Genomic DNA, 16,384 nt, shown 5'->3' with positions numbered 1-16,384 from the left:
GCAGAGTAGTAGTAGTAGCAGAGTATTAGTAGAGTACTACACGTTGCAGAGTAGTAGTAGAGTACTACTAGTTGCAGAGTAGTAGAGTACCACTAGTAGCACAGTAGTAGAGTACCACTAGTAGCACAGTAGTAGTAGTAGTAGTAGTAGTAGTAGTAGTAGTAGTAGTAGTAGTAGTGTACCACTAGTAGCAGAGTAGTAGTAGTAGCAGAGTAGTAGTAGAGTACTACTAGTTGCAGAGTAGTAGAGTACCACTAGTAGCACAGTAGTAGAGTACCACTAGTAGCACAGTAGTAGTAGTAGAGTACAACTAGTAGCAGAGTAGTAGTAGTAGTATAGTATAGTACTACTAGTAGCAGAGTAGTAGTAGAAGTAGAGTATTATTAGTGGTAGAGTACTACTAATAGTATAGTAGTAGTAGTAGTAAAGTACTACTAATAGTGTAGTAGTAGTAGTCGTATAGTACTACTAGTAGCAGTAGTGGTAGAGTACTACTTGAAGTGCAGTTAAAGCTTGGTTAGAGCTGTGCGTTGAATAATAGTCTTGTCGATTCTTTAGAGACATACAAGAAGTGTGCAGGAGTACAACAATTAGTAGTAGTTGTTGTAATAGTAGAGTACTACTAGTTGTAAAATAGTAGTAGAACATGTTGTAGCAGTTTAGTAGAGCCAGCTCCAGTGGGATGCAGCAGGTCACAGGAAGACAGGACAGGACACGTCTCCCATGGGTGCTGGGTTAGTCAACCAGGATCATTAGCAGAACTAGGCCGCCCTGAAGCCTGGGCAGCGGGTACATCTCTTACCCCATTGCTCTGGGTGGACTGGATGGACTGCTCACTGGTCGATGAGCACGTACTCATGCGGTCCGCCTCCTTGCTGTGGCTGGAGTGTCTGTGGGACCCGGTCCCTGACTGAGATGAGATCTGGCCCGTGTTTTGATTCTGCCTCCCCAGGGTATCCACTACCTCCCCTGGGAAGGTGAAGGAGCCAGGCCGGCTGGCTGGAGAACCAGGCATGGAGCTCCAGAAGGAACCAGAGCCAGACTTCAGGCCAGGGCTGGGAGGGGGGAGCGCATCCTTCCCGAAGGCTGGGGTGGCCATGGGGGAGGCCATGGGGGAGATGGTGCCTGGCCGAGGCTTGGTGGGGGTGGAGAGAGCAACAGGTACAGGGAGGGGGGCCACACTGGCCCGGGGGATAGGGGAGACAGAATGGGGCTGGTCGTTTGAGGCCAAGATGGGGCGCTTGCCCTGGGGGCTTCCCCCCTGGACCCTCACCCCATGCTGGGCCTCCCTGGTCTCCCTCACCCCCCCTGCTGGAGCCAGGTCCCGCGGGTCCACTGGGACAGAGGGAGGGAGCGAGGGAGGAGGGGGGAGACGAGGGGAGGAACCTGAATCAGAAGTGAGCAACACTGAGTAGAGGGAGGGAAATGTCTTAACCAAGGAATTTCAACACACACACGCACAGACACACACACTCCCTCGGTAATACTGGGAGAGCCTCAGCCTACCTGACATTTTGTTGGGGCCATCTGGGTCTGTGGCCCCAGGGTTGTGTGGGTGTCGTAAGGGCTGGGGCAGGCGGGAGGGCTGGGGTATCCTGGAGGGCCTCCTGGATGAGCCAGCTCCACCCTGGGGACCACTTCCAACAAGGGGACTACCAACAGCGAGGGGCCCATTTCCACCGAGCGGCCCAGATAGATGCACACCCTGTAGAGCTCCAACAGGGGCCAAACTGGGCATGATGCTCCCCACTGATGGAGCTCCGCCGCTGGGTAGACATGGTCCGTCGCTAGCCCCTACATGGTTCCTCTGGTACTCTGTAGGGGAGGTCAGAGCTGGAGAGAGAGAGAGAGTGAGAAAGCGAGGGAGAGAGATTTATAAAAAATATTAACCTTATTTTGGTAACATCACTCACCACAACATTCCAAAATCGTGTACTGTTGAAAAAGCTTAGCTAAAGGTGTGTGGGTACCATTGAGGAAGTTGCGTTGGCTCTCCAGTATCTGGCTGATCTGAAGGGTCCAGACCTGCCGGACACCCAGGTGGGAGGAGTGGAGGACAAAGGATTCTATGCTGCTATTGGTCATCCGAGACGTCAACACAAACGTACAGGGGTCACCGTCCACACTGTCCTCCAACCCGAGACAACTGACCTGGAGGGAGGAGGAGAGAGCTTCACCTTTATTAAAAAATTACGAGTGAATGAATACAGAGCTTCCAAACTTACATTGTCTTTTGATGCATTCAAAATTAATTTTGAGTTGTCTTGGTGTTTTGGAAGTTTATACACATTTCCATCATACGATGTAGAGACGATACCTTGATGCTGTTCTTATATAGGAAGCCAGGCATGGAGAAACCTCTCTTCTTGTCCAGTGGTTCACTGAAGATGACGATCTGTTCGAAGAGGAAGACCCTTCTCTCCCTCATTCTTCCTACTCCCTCCTCGGGGTCTGATACCATGAAGGTATCCTGAAGCAGCAGACGACCTTGGGCCACAATCTTACCCTAAAGGGGGAGGAAAGAAAAGAAAGAAGATAATGGAAAAAAAGGAGGAGAAAAACGTTGAAAGAGATGAATAAAGGAAGAGGTAAGGGGGGTGAGGGGGGAAGAGGTAAGGGGGGTGAGGGGGGAAGAGGTAAGGGGGGTGAGGGGGGAAGAGGTAAGGGGGGTGAGGGGGGAAGAGGTGAGGGGGGACGAGGTAAGGGGGGTGAGGGGGGAAGAGGTAAGGGGGGTGAGGGGGGAAGACGTAAGGGGGGTGAGGGGGGACGAGGTAAGGGGGGTGAGGGGGGAAGAGGTAAGGGGGGTGAGGGGGGACGAGGTAAGGGGGGTGAGGGGGGACGAGGTAAGGGGGGTGAGGGGGGACGAGGTAAGGGGGGTGAGGGGGGAAGAGGTAAGGGGGGTGAGGGGGGAAGACGTAAGGGGGGTGAGGGGGGAAGAGGTAAGGGGGGTGAGGGGGGAAGACGTAAGGGGGGGACGAGGTAAGGGGGGTGAGGGGGGAAGAGGTAAGGGGGTGAGGGGGGAAGAGGTAAGGGGGGTGAGGGGGGACGAGGTAAGGGGGGTGAGGGGGGGAGAGGGGGGAAGAGGTAAGGGGGGTGAGGGGGGACGAGGTAAGGGGGGTGAGGGGGGACGAGGTAAGGGGGGTGAGGGGGGGAGAGGTAAGGGGGGTGAGGGGGGAAGAGGTAAGGGGGGAAGAGGTAAGGGGGGCAGATCCAGGAAGGAGGAAAGAAAATCAGACGAGTTGATCAATTGGTTCGGTCGATTGATCTGACAATCAATTGATCCGTTTTTAAATGTAAATATCTATTTTCTGTCAGGGTTGTCTTACGTCAAATCCTTGGAGCCGCCCCACGTTCATCATATCATTGCATCTCTTTGGTACGATGCACATGATCTCCACTCCTTTCTGAAGGGAACACACACACATTGAATGGGTAAAAAAGTTAAGGAAATACAATATTGTCAAAAAATATAGATCTTTTTAATGAAAACACTAGAGAAAAGTCAGTTCCTCACCTCCAACTCAACTGAATCCAACCCTGCCTTTTTAGAGAATTTGAGGAAGTCCTACAAACAAAACGAGGCAAAGTTAATTGGATATTACAAAACTGTGACTTGTGCGAAACATAATGATTAACCAATGATCACAAGATGATGATGAGAACACACAGAGACTCACCCCAACGCACACCCCCACACCGTACCTTGAGCAGTAGTTGGTACTTCATGATTCTCTGGACGGGTTTGATGAGGAGGTCAGTGATCTGGAGACGGTGACCTAGACGTTGTTTCAGGTCCTCGAAGTAGGTGTCGATGTACTCTGATACGATGAGCTCTGACTTAGGCTTGTTCTGACAGTACACTACGTACATGTGGAGCCTCCGCTCCTGGAGAAAGAACACACCAGGGTTAGGGTACAGTAGATATACTCTATTCAGACCCCTTGACTTTTTCCACATTGCTACATTACAGCCTTATTCTAAAATTGATTACAAGTTTCCCTCATCAATCTACACACAATACCCCATAATGACAAAGCAAAAACAGGTTTTTAGATTTTTTTGCAAATTCATTCAACCCCCCCGCCCAGAAATATGACATTTCCATAAGTATTCAGACCCTTTACTCAGTACTTTGTTGAAGCAGCTTTGGGATTTGCGATTACAGTCTTCTTGGGTATGACGCTACAAGCTTGGCACACCTGTATTTAGGGAGTTTCTCCCATTCTTCTCTGCAGATCCTCTCAAGCTTTGTTAGGTTGGATGGGGAGCGTCGCTGCACAGCTATTTTCAGGCCTCTCCAGAGATGTTTGATCGTGTTCAAGTCCTGGCTCTGTGCTGCCACCACCATGCTTCACAGTAAAGATGGTGACAAGTTTCTTCCAGATGTGACTCTTGGCATTCAGCCCAAAGAGTTCCATATTGGTTTCATCAGACCAGAGAGTCTTGTTTCTCATGGTCTGAGAGTCTTTAGGTGCCTTTTGGCAAACTCCAAGCGGGCTGTCATGTGCCTTTACTGAAGAGTGGCTTCCGTCTGGCCACTCTACTATAAAGGCCTGATTGGTGGAGTGCTGCTGAGATGGTTGTCCTTCTGGAAGGTTCTCCCATCTCCACAGAGGAACTCTGGAGCTCTGTCAGAGTGACCATTGGGTTCTTGGTCACCTCCCTGACCAAGGCTCTTCTCCCCCGTATGCTCAGTTTGGCCGGGCAGCCAGCTCTAGGAAGAGTCTTGGTGGTTCCAAAATTCTTCCATTTAAGAATGATGGAGGCCACTGTGTTCTTGGGGACTTTCAATGCTGCAGACATTTTTTGGTACCCTTCCCCAGATCTGTGCCTCAACACAATCCTGTCTCGGAGCTCTACAGACAATTCCTTTGACCTCATGGCTTGGTTTTTGCTCTGACATGCAGTGTTAACTGTGGGATCTTATATAGACAAGTGTGTGCCTTTCCAAATCATGTCCAATCAATTGAATTTACCACAAGTGGACTCCAATCAAGTTGTAGAAACATCTCAAGGATGCTCAATGGAAACAGGATGCACCTGAGCTCAATTTCGAGTCTCATAGCAAAGGGTCTGAATACTTATGTAAATAATGTATTTCTGTTTTTTTTTATTTTTAATACATTTGCAAAAATTTCTAAAAACCTGTTTTCGCTTTGTCATTATGGGGTATTGTGTGTAGATTGATGAGAATCTTTTAAATTTAATACATGTTAGAATAATTTTTTAACGTAACAATGTGGAAAAAGTCAAGGGGTCTGAATACTTTCCGAAGGCACTGCATCCACACACTCACACATCAACAGTCAGTCACTCACATGTTTGACGAACAGCGGCCCAAGTCGGTCAGGGTCTTCCAGACACTTCTCTAACTCTGCCATGAAGAAACTGCAGAGAGAGAGAGGGTTAGCAATGCGTATCCATATGTTGTGTGTGTGTTTGTATGTGTGATTGTGTGTGTGTGTGTGTGTGTGTGCGTGCGTGCGTAATTGTGTGTGTGTATGCCCGTGTGTGTCGTACTCTCTGTGCCAGTCGTAGATCTGGTGGATGTTTCCAAAGACGGTCTTGTCTTTCCCCTTCATATCATCTGGTACCCCTTCCTCCTTCATCCGCGTCATATAGCCCTGAAACACACAGTCATGGTTGCATAATCAAGCCGTCACACACACACTCTAACATCAACTAACACGAGAGGAAGTGAGGTCAGAGGGAGGGAGGAAGTGATGCGTTTTGACTTACCCCCACCACCACGCCCAGGTCTCTGACGTAGTCCCTCTCAGTCTCCACCAGCTCCAACAACACATAACTACACAGAGACAGAGACAGCGAGAGAGAGACAGAGAGAGAGACAGAGAGAGACAGAGAGAGACAGAGAGAGAGAGAGAGACAGACAGAGAGAGACAGAGAAAGAGAGAAAGTAAGAAACAGCTGAAACAAGAGTGTGTCAAAGTATAAAAGGGAGTTCCAGTGTATGGTGTCCATAGTAGGACAGCTTCAGTCAAATCCTGCTGAGACGGAGATTGCCCTAATATGGACACTGTAACAGTGAGCGAGAAAGAGTGAGTGACAGAAAGAGAGAAACATTGCTAGTGTGCCACATTGGAAACAAGTGGAATGGCTTTAACGTGCTATCCCCTTGGTTGTACTCATATAGATTCATTTAAGTAAAAAATATGCACTATCAATTCAGTACGTACTGTCGTCTCTTGAGGAAGCCCGTTTTGCGCTCCTCCATCTCATCGATGGGAGAGGAGGATGAAAGGAGGGAGTTGTCGGAGGGGTTGAAGGAGGGAGAGCTGCTATCCCCCTGTTCTACTGAGAGAGAGCTGGGCCGGTCCTCTAAAGCCTGGAGAGAGAGAAGAGGGAGAGAGGGACGGAGAAAGAAGGAGGTTGATTGTAAACCAGATGACGCCTCTGCGTGTGTGTGCGTGTGAGAGAGCGAGTGTCCTCACCATTTTGCTCTTGACCAGTTCCTCGATGGCGCTCACCAGCTCTGCTGCACTGGGTGTCTCAGAACTGGACGGACGGACGGACAGACGAGAGGAGCTCTGGACAGGGATGGAGGGTGGGGGGTTAGCAGATAACAGTGTTAGAACATGCCATTCAGCAGAGTCTTACTACCTGATCTGGCTAAAGGTTTTATTTACTACCATTCCTGTAATCTAGAAAACAATCAAGCAATTTTTTAAAACAATTAACTGATGAATTAATACATAAATTAACTGATCCTATCAATTAAACAAGAAACCAAATCTGTCAAGAATAACATTATTGGTTCTTCCTAATTGAACCCTCTCTTATAGAACGCTCTCTTTTAAGGGAGAACATCAAAACATGTCATGTAGAGAGACACTGCAAACACTGATCCAAGTGACTACTGAAAAAGAGACCATGAAAGAAAACAGTGTTTTTTTCTGGACAGATCCCGAAATATTCCTGAGGCATACATTGAATGGCTGGTAAAATGTTTCCAGACAGCTATATGTTGGTGACGTCTAAGTTGGATAATGGGTTTGTATAAGATGACATCATCTCGCTTAGTCTACCTTACACAGTGTTACTGTTCGTGTTGTATTTTGATCCTCTGCTCTTAATGAATGATCCAATGTTGATCAGAACAAGAAATCGGTTCTAATATGAAGTTAAAATGAAGAAGTGTAAAGTGAATCTATGATTAAAAAAAAGAAGGAAAATACACTACATGACCAAAAGCATGTGGACGGACACCTGCTCATCGAACATCTCATTCCAAAATCATGGGCATTAATATGGAGTTGGTCCCCCCTTTGCTGCTATAACAGGCTTCTGTGAAGGCTTTCCACTAGATGTTGGAACATTGCTGAGGGGACATGCTTCCATTCAGCCACAAGAGCATTAGGGAGATCGGGCACTGATGTTGGGCGATTAGGCCTGGCTCGCAGTCGGAGTTCCAATTCATCCCAAAGGTTGAGGTCAGGGCTCTGTGCAGGCCAGTCAAGTTCTTCCACACCGATCTCAACAAACCATTTCTGTATGGACCTTGCTTTGTGCACGGGGGCATTGTCATGCTGAAACAGAAAAGGGCCTTCCCCAAACTGTTGCCGCAAAGTTGGAAGCACAGAACCATCTAGAATGTAATTGTATGATGTAGCATTAAGATTTCCCTTCACTGGAACTAAGGGGCCTAGCCCGAACTGTGAAAAACAGCCCAAGACCATTATTTTTCCTCCACCAAACATTACAGTTGGCACTATGCATTGGGGCAGGTAGCGTTCTCCTGGCATCTGCCAAACCCAGATTCTTCCGTCGGACTGACAGATGATGAAGCGTGATTCATTACTCCAGAGAACGCGTTTCCACTGCTCCAGAGTCCAATGGCGGCGAGCTTTACACCACTCCAGCCGACACTTGGCATTGCGCAAGGTGATCTTAGGCTTGTGTGTGGCTGCCCGGCCATGGAAACCCATTTCATGAAGCTCCCGATGAACATCGAACAGTCATTGCTTCAGCACTTGGCGGTCCTGTTCTGTGAGCTTGTATGTCCTACCACTTCGTGGCTGAGCCGTTGTAGCTCCTAGACGTTTCCACTTCATAATAACAGCACTTACAGTTGACCGGGGCAGCTCTAGCAGGGTAGAAATTTGACGAACTGACTTGTTGGAAAGGTGGCATCCTATGACGATGCCACGTTGAAAGTCACTTAGCTCTTCATTAAGGCCATTCTACTGCCAATGTTTGTCTATGGAGATTGCAAGGCTGTATGCTCGATTTTATACACCTGTCATCAACGGGAATGGCTGAAATAGCCGAATCCACTCATTTGAAGGGGTGTCCACATACTTTGTATATAGTATAGTCTCCAATGAGTTTCCTAAGAGGTAAATCCATGGTATTGAAAAATAAGAGAAGATAAGAGATTCCAGGTGTGAAAGTGAAAAAGGAAGTCAGAGAAAAGAAAAAAACAAGAGGAAATAATAAATGAGGAGAATGGGATAGTTACATTTTCTGATGAATGTTCTGATGTCTGATGTGTAAAAAATATATATAGAGAGTGTATGAGATATCTATATAATAAAGACATTTTTAAAAGTGGATGATGAAATATGAACTGTTTAATAAAGGACTGCATTTAGAAAAGAGAAGGTGTATAATGACTGTATAAGACATTGAAGAAGTAAGGAGGTACAGTAAAGTGTATGAGTCTCTCACCCTTGCTGTGCTGTCTCCAGACTGTGCTGTGCCCCACTAAGGGTCTGTGTGTGGTGGGGTGTTGGGGTGTACCCTCTGGGCGCGCCAGGGCTTACAGTAGGTGCCAATTAATAACATGGTGCAATGAGGTTAACGCACACAGGGGAGGGGTGAGGACAGGTGAGGGGGGTGAGGGAGGAGGAGGGAGTTCTGAATCATTGTCATTTTAGCACATGACTTTGTTCATTTGGACGAGTGTTCCGAACGCAAGATGTTGCTCTTAGGCACAGATCTAGGATCAGCTTGCCCCAAATTCGATCCTGAAGCGAATAGTGTTAGAGAACGCAAAGTTGACCTTAGATCAGCGTCTAGAGACTTCTTTCTACCTGCTCTGTTCTGCATGTGTCTCCGAGTTATTCTGAGGGTGCTATCACACGGCAAACGAACGAGTAACCAGGCAACGAGGCAAAAAAGACTTACAATGCATAATCAAAACTTAGACTCTTTTGGTGAAAGCCGTATATTGAAGGAACCGGGCTGGTGATGAAAAATGGAAAATAATCAAAACTAAAAAGAAAGATGAAGAGGGGGAGTAATTCTATAGTTGAATAAAGCACTGCAGATACTAAGAGAGAGAGAGAGCAAGTTTAGGTGTAGAAGAGAGCCAGAGAGAGCGTAAGGTAGGCAGACTACAAGAGCTCTTGAGAGAGACGTTTGGAAGAGTGTCCTTTGCCTCAGAGAGAAAAATACTAGAAGACAGGAACAGACGTCAACATTCTATATCCGTTGTCATTCAACTGACTTTCATAAGAAGAACCGAAAGAAAAACAGCAACTAAGTCTATAGTACAGTTACTGAGAGGGAAGAGAGAGAGAGAACTGAAGTATTGAGGGAAGAGAAAAGGAGGGAGAGATGGAAGGATTGATTCAGGAGATGGAGAGGTATGGAAACTGAGACAAAGCAAAGACAGGACATAAATCAAGGTAATGCTACAGCATGGTAAACAGTAAACAGACAGCAAACCAACGATACAGTCGGAAACAAAACAAACAAAAAGAGAAACAAATTAGTGTCAGAGAAAAACGCTGCTGCGCCAAGAAAAGGTGACCCCAGGACGGGAACAGTAACTGATGCATTTCATTGGATTTCTATTTGAATAGGAGCTTCAATGTTTCATAATGAATTGAAATCTAGGCCTGCATTCCCAAAGCGTCGCAGAGTATGAGTGCTGATCTAGGATCAGATTTGCCTTTCATCATATTGAATGATCCTAAATCAGCACTCGTACTACTCTAAGATGCTTTGTGAATACAGGCCCTGCTCAGCAGGAAGTGAATACAGGCCCTGCTCAGCAGGAAGTGAATATAGGCCCTGCTCAGCAGGAAGTGAATACAGGCCCTGCTCAGCAGGAAGTGAATACAGGCCCTGCTCAGCAGGAAGTGAATACAGGCCCTGCTCAGCAGGAAGTGAATACAGGCCCTGCTCAGCAGGAAGTGAATATAGGCCCTGCTCAGCAGGAAGTGAATACAGGCCCTGCTCAGCAGGAAGTGAATACAGGCCCTGCTCAGCAGGAAGTGAGAAGAAAACTGACTAAAATGGATGTAATGTTTGTCTGTAGAATATAATCCCCAAATAATTAAACTCATGGCTAAATCATAAGAGAGAGAAACTGTAACAGAAAGGATGAGTTTTCTGTGTGGGGGATCTTACATGGGGTAGTTTAGGATTGTTTGTTTAGTGTTACACTTCCTGGTTACGGGCCTATCTGTTTTTGTATACGTGTGTACCAGTTAGCCTAGACTTTCTATCCTTTACCCCCACCCCAATCTATCCTCTCCCGTACCTTCTCCCCACCCGTACACCCCTTCACCTTACCCTTAGGCTGACTGTACCCCTATTCTCTACCTCCCCCCTCCCTTACCCTTACCTTGTCGTCCTGTGTGTCAGGCTGCAGAAGGCTGTGCTGCTGGATGGCCATGGGGGGCGGTAGGGGTACAGAGTCAGGACCCTCCTCGCCCTCTTCCTCTCCACAGCTCTGCATCCCAGAGGACGAGGACTTGGACAGGGTCCCACTGGAGAGCCCCTCGTTACGCACCCTCTGTAGAGGAGAGAAAGAGAGGAGAGATTAGAGAGAGAGAGGAGAGATTAGAGAGAGAGAGGGTGGGAGAGAAAGGTAGAGAGAGACAAAGAGAGACTCAGAGAGAATCTTGCTGGTGAATAGGCGTGTATGTGTCCATGTCTGTCTGTCTGTCGCCACCATCCCCTCACCTCCTCCACAGTTTCATCCTGGGGTGTAGCGGCGCCGTCATCAGAGTCTTTCTGGGCGCTGCCCGTCATCTCACCACTCTTCCTCACCTCGCGGTTCTTCTTCTGTTTGTGCGCCAGCTTTTTGATGTGCCCGTCTGCCTTGCCACTGCTCAGACGACGCACTGGGCTGGTCAGCCACTTACGCAGGGTGTTACCTGGGACAGGGGGATGGAGACTGTTAACACGTACATGTAGGCACGCACAAACACACCCTTCCTTTTGAACCACTTTACATTTACAGCTGTTAGCTCAACCCCTTTGCAAAAAGGTAGTGGATTCTAATCCGTGACCAGATCTTTTATGTCTGAGGCTCCATATCGGTGAGCGTGCAAATTCTCGCAGTAAATTGTTTTCATGCCGACACCCGATTAGATACATAGCTGTAGTTAAATCGGAGTTTAATGCCAAAAATATTATATTCACAATGTCACTAAGCAACCAAACAACAACCAAAACATCAATATCGAAACATGATTTTGTCATGAGTTCAGTAACATTAGCATGCTAGCGATGCTAGTCAGCGTAGGCTGCCTCCTAGCTAGCCAGCCTAGCAAACTATAGTCCAATTGAAACCGATGCAACCCTGCTGGCTAACAGCTAGCTACATGACCAGTGGTGAAAGAGAGGTCCATATGAGATTCAAGGCTTTAAAAGAGGATGTGCCATTATGGAAGCTCATTCCCACCACAGTTATTTTTAATGTCAATACTGACACAAAAGCATTGAAAAGAGGGACAAAGAATGGTTGTTTAGACTGATTTGCATCATGTTAACTTGTGCACAACCACAGCTGCATGTAGCCTGCCTAGAGAAGCCTGTGTGTGCTGATCCCCCCTGACCAGAGGAAAAGAAGCGGTAATGTCATGTATTTATCACCTCAAATAGGCATATTTATTTGCGTTTCCATTTCTCCTGGATTACCATTTCTCATTTACACTGAACAAAAATATAAACACATCATGTAAAGTGTTGGTTCCATGTTTCATGAGCTGAAATAAAAGATCCCAGAAATGTTCCATATGCACAAAAAGCTTATTTATCAAAATTGTTGTGCACAAATTTGTTTACATCCCTGTTAGTGACCATTTCTCATTTGCCAAGATAATCCATCCACCTTACGGGTGTGGCATATCAAGAAGTTGATTTAAACAGCATGATCATTACAAAGGTGCAACTTGTGCTGGGGACAATAAAAGGCCACATTGCCACAAATGTCTGAAGTTTTGAGGGAGAGTGCAATTGGCATGCTGACTGCAGGTATGTCCACCAGAGCTGTTGCCAGAAAATGTAATGTTAATTTCATACCATAAACCTCCTCCAATGTTGTTTTAGAGAATTTGACAGTACGTCCAACCGGCCTCATACCACGTGTTACCATGCCAGCCAAGGACCTCCACATCCGGCTTCTTCATCTGCGGGATCGTCTGAGACCAGCCACCAGCCACAACTGAAGAATTTCTGCACAAACTGTCAAGGGAAGCTTATCTGCGTGCTCGTCATCCTCACCAAGGTCTTGATCTGATTGCAGTTTGGCGTCGTAATCGACTTCAGTGGGCAAATGCTCACCTTCGATGGCCACTGGCACGCTGGAGAAGTGTGCTCTTCACGGATGAATCCCGGTTTCAACTGTACTGGACAGGTGGCGTCATGTGGACGAGCAGTTTGCTGATGTCAATGTTGTGAACAGAGTGCCCCATGGTGGCGGTGGGGTTAAGGTATGGGCAGGCATAAGCTATGGACAACAAACACAATTGCATTTTATCGATGGCATTCATCCGCCGCCATCACCTCATATTTCAGCATGATAATGCACGGCCCCATGTCGCAAGGATCTGAACACAATTCCTGGAAATTGAAAAGTGTTCTTCTATGACCTGCATAGTCTCCAGACATGTCACCCATTGAGCATGTTTGGGATGCACTGGATCGACGTGTACGACAGCGGGTTCCAGGTCCTGCCAATATCCAGAAACTTTGCACAGCCATTGAAGATTACACAGGCCACAATCAACAGCCTGATCAACTCTATGTGAAGGAGATGTGTCGCGCTGCATGAGGCAAATGGTGATCACACCAGATACTGACTGGTTTTCTGATCCACGCCCCTACCTTTTCTTTAACGTTTTGTCAATAGGGGGGCGCTATTTTCACTTTGTAAAAAATCGTGCCCAAATTAAACTGCCTCGTACTCAATTCTTGCTCGTACAATATGCATATTATTATTACTATTGGATAGAAAACACTCTAGTTTCTAAAACCGTTTGAATTATATCTGTGAGTAAAACAGAACTCATTTTGCAGCAAACTTCCTGTTAGGAAGTGAAAAATCTGAAATCGAGGCTCTGTTCCAGGGCCTTCCTATTAATTTGCCTGAAATCTATGGATCTACATGCACTGCATACGCCTTCCACTAGATGTCAACAGGCAGTGAGAGGTGGAATGGGGTGTCTAGCTTGATCTGAGGCCAAACAAGAGATTTTGGAATGACGTGTCTGGAATTTTCATTGTCTTGGAAGGCGCGAGAAGGGACCCCAGATTGCGTTCTGAAAAGCTTTCGGTATAGACGTTAGATATCTCCGGCTCTGATTTTATTTGATATATGTGATAAAAACATCATAAAGTAGTTTTTTAAAACCGAGTTATATCAGTTTATTGAACGTTTATTGCGATTTTCGGTATTTTCTTTTCTTTGCGTCATGTGAAGTTGGGCACGTTTGCGCCACATGGCTAGCTTTGGTTGCTAATTCGACAGGAGAAGAGGACATTCTAAAACCAAACAACGATTATTCTGGACAAAGGACTCCTTGTACAACATTCTGATGGAAGCTCATCAAAAGTAGGAACCATTTATGATGTTATTTCGTATTTCTGTTCAAAATGTTTAGTCATATTTTCCGCCCTTATTTTGGGTGCTGTCTCGCTATAACGTAAGCTGTATGTCGTACTAAAGTTATTTTTAAAAATCTAACACAGCGGTTGCATTAAGAACTAGTGTATCTTTCATTTGCTGTACAACGTGTATTTTTTAGTAAAGTTTATGATGAGTTATTTGATTAGATTAGGTGACTGTCCAAGATTTCTCCGGACAATTTTGTGCATTTTGACTACGTATTCACATTGTAAAATCACGATTTGTACCGCTAAATATGCACATTTTCGAACAAAACATATATGTATTGTGTAAAATGATGTTATAGGACTGTCATCTGATGAAGTTTGTCAAGGTTAGTGAATAATTTTATATCTTTTGCTGTTTTTTTGCGATCGCTACCTTTGCGGTGAATGAATGCGGTTGTGTGGTTGGCTATTGTGGTAAGCTAATACAATGCTATATTGTGTTTCCGCTGTAAAACACTTAAAAAATCTGAAATATTGGCTGGATTCACAAGATGTTTGTCTTTCATTTGCTGTACACCATGTATTTTTCATAAATGTTTTATGATGAGTATTTAGGTATTTCACGTTGCTCTCTGTAGTTATTCTAGCTGCTTTGGTGATATTTGTGATTGTAGCTGCAATGTAAAACTATGATTTATACCTGAAATATGCACATTTTTCGAACAAAACATAGATTTATTGTATAACATGTTATAAGACTGTCTACTGATGAAGTTGTTTCTTGGTTAGTGACTAATTCTATCTCTATTTGGTCGGTTTTGTGATAGCTACCTACCTATGCGGTAAAAAAATGGTGAAAATATGCGGTTGAGTCTTTTGCTATTGTGGTTAGCTAATAGAAATACATATTGTGTTTTCGCTGTAAAACATTTTAAAAATCGGAAATGATGGCTGGATTCACAAGATGTGTATCTTTCATTTGGTGTCTTGGACTTGTGATTTCATGAAAATTATATTATATGATATCCCTGTCGCGTTAGGCTAGGCTATGCTAGTCAGCTTTTTTGATGGGGGGATCCCAGATCCGGGTTTGTGACTCGTGAGAAGTTTTAAGGTATCTGTGACCAACAGATGAATATCTGTATTCCCAGTCATGTGAAATCCGTAGAATAGGACCTAATTTAGAAATTGTTGCATTTGTCTCTCCCTGGGTGGAGAATGATGGTGCCGACAGAGATGGTCGCTTCGCGTTCTTAGGAAACTATGGAGTATTTTGTTTTTTTATGTATTACAACTTACATTGTTAACCCCGGGAAATCTTAAGTCTTATTACATACAGCCGGGAAGAACTATTGGATATAAGAGCAAAGTCAATTTACCAACATTACGACCAGGAATACGACTTTCCCGAAGCGGATCCTCTGTTTGGACCACCACCCAGGACAATGGATCGGATCCCAGTAGGCAACTCAAAACAACAACGGTGCCGCAGAAGGGGTAGACAGAGCGGTCTTCTGGTCAGGCATCGTAGACAGGCACATCGCTCACTGCTCCCGAGTATACTACTCGCCAATGTCCAGTCTCTTGACAAGGAGGTAGACAAAATCCGAGCAAGGGTTGCCTTCCAGAGAGACATCAGAGATTGTAACATTCTCTGTTTCACGGAAACAAGGCTCACGCGGGATATGTTTTCAGAGTCGGTACAGCCACCCGGTTTCTTCACGCATCACGCCGACAGAAACAAACATCTCTCTGGTAAGAAGAAGGGCGGGGTGTATGCCTTATGATTAACGAGTCGTGGTGTGATCATAACAACATACAGGAACTCAAGTCCTTTTGTTCACCAGACCTAGAATTCCTTACAATCAAATGCCGACCACATTATCTTCACCGCAGCCAACATGAGTAAAACATTTAAACATGTTAACCCTTGTGTTAACCCTCGATGCCGTCTGCCAGCCCAGACGGCATCCCTAGCCGCGTGCAGCTGGCTGGTGTGTTTACGGACATATTCAATCAAAACTTATACCAGTCTGCTGTTCCCACATGCTTCAAGAGGGCCACCATTGTTCCTGTTCCAAAGAAAGCTAAGGTAACTGAGCTAAACGACTACCGCCCCGTAGCACTCACCATCATCATGAAGTGCTTTGAGAGACTAGTCAAGGATCATATCACCTCCACCCTACCTGACACCCTAGACCCACTCCAATTTTCTTACCGCCCCAATAGGTCCACAGACGACGCAATCGCAATCACACTGCACACTGCCCTAACCCATCTGGACAAGAGGAATACCTATGTAAGAATGCTGTTCATCGACTACAGCTCAGTATTTAACACCATAGTACCCTTCAAACTCGTTATTATGCTCGAGACCCTGGGTTTCGACCCCGCCCTGTGCAACTGGATCCTGGACTTTGACGGGCCGCCCCCAGGTGGTGAGGGTAGGAAACGACATCTCAACCCCGCTGATCCTCAACACTGGGGCACCACAAGGGTGCGTTCTCAGCCCTCTCCTGTACTCCCTGTTCACCCATGACTGAGTGGTCATGCAGTCCTCCAACTCAATCAT

General features: G+C 46.1%; 1 protein-coding gene across 1 annotated transcript in view; it reads right to left on the bottom strand.

Annotated features, from left to right (window-relative positions):
• The window catches only part of LOC120026857 (triple functional domain protein-like), a 116,455-nt gene that overhangs the window by 10,766 nt on the left and 89,305 nt on the right, over nt 1-16,384 (bottom strand). Inside the window, exons 39-52 of the mRNA XM_038971573.1 lie at nt 10,936-11,129; nt 10,595-10,765; nt 6,453-6,548; nt 6,198-6,346; nt 5,740-5,806; nt 5,521-5,624; nt 5,319-5,388; nt 3,703-3,885; nt 3,515-3,565; nt 3,327-3,404; nt 2,318-2,506; nt 1,971-2,151; nt 1,507-1,833; nt 803-1,386 (exon numbers count right to left, since the gene is read on the bottom strand). Coding sequence (XP_038827501.1) covers nt 803-1,386; nt 1,507-1,833; nt 1,971-2,151; nt 2,318-2,506; nt 3,327-3,404; nt 3,515-3,565; nt 3,703-3,885; nt 5,319-5,388; nt 5,521-5,624; nt 5,740-5,806; nt 6,198-6,346; nt 6,453-6,548; nt 10,595-10,765; nt 10,936-11,129 — 2,444 coding nt within the window. The remainder of the gene's footprint in view (nt 1-802; nt 1,387-1,506; nt 1,834-1,970; nt 2,152-2,317; nt 2,507-3,326; nt 3,405-3,514; nt 3,566-3,702; nt 3,886-5,318; nt 5,389-5,520; nt 5,625-5,739; nt 5,807-6,197; nt 6,347-6,452; nt 6,549-10,594; nt 10,766-10,935; nt 11,130-16,384) is intronic.

The sequence above is a fragment of the Salvelinus namaycush genome, chromosome 32 (assembly GCF_016432855.1).
Source record: "Salvelinus namaycush isolate Seneca chromosome 32, SaNama_1.0, whole genome shotgun sequence".
NCBI lineage: Eukaryota > Metazoa > Chordata > Actinopteri > Salmoniformes > Salmonidae > Salvelinus > Salvelinus namaycush.
The sequence above is the reverse complement of the archived record's forward strand: the minus strand, read 5'-3'. Positions and strand labels throughout refer to the sequence as shown.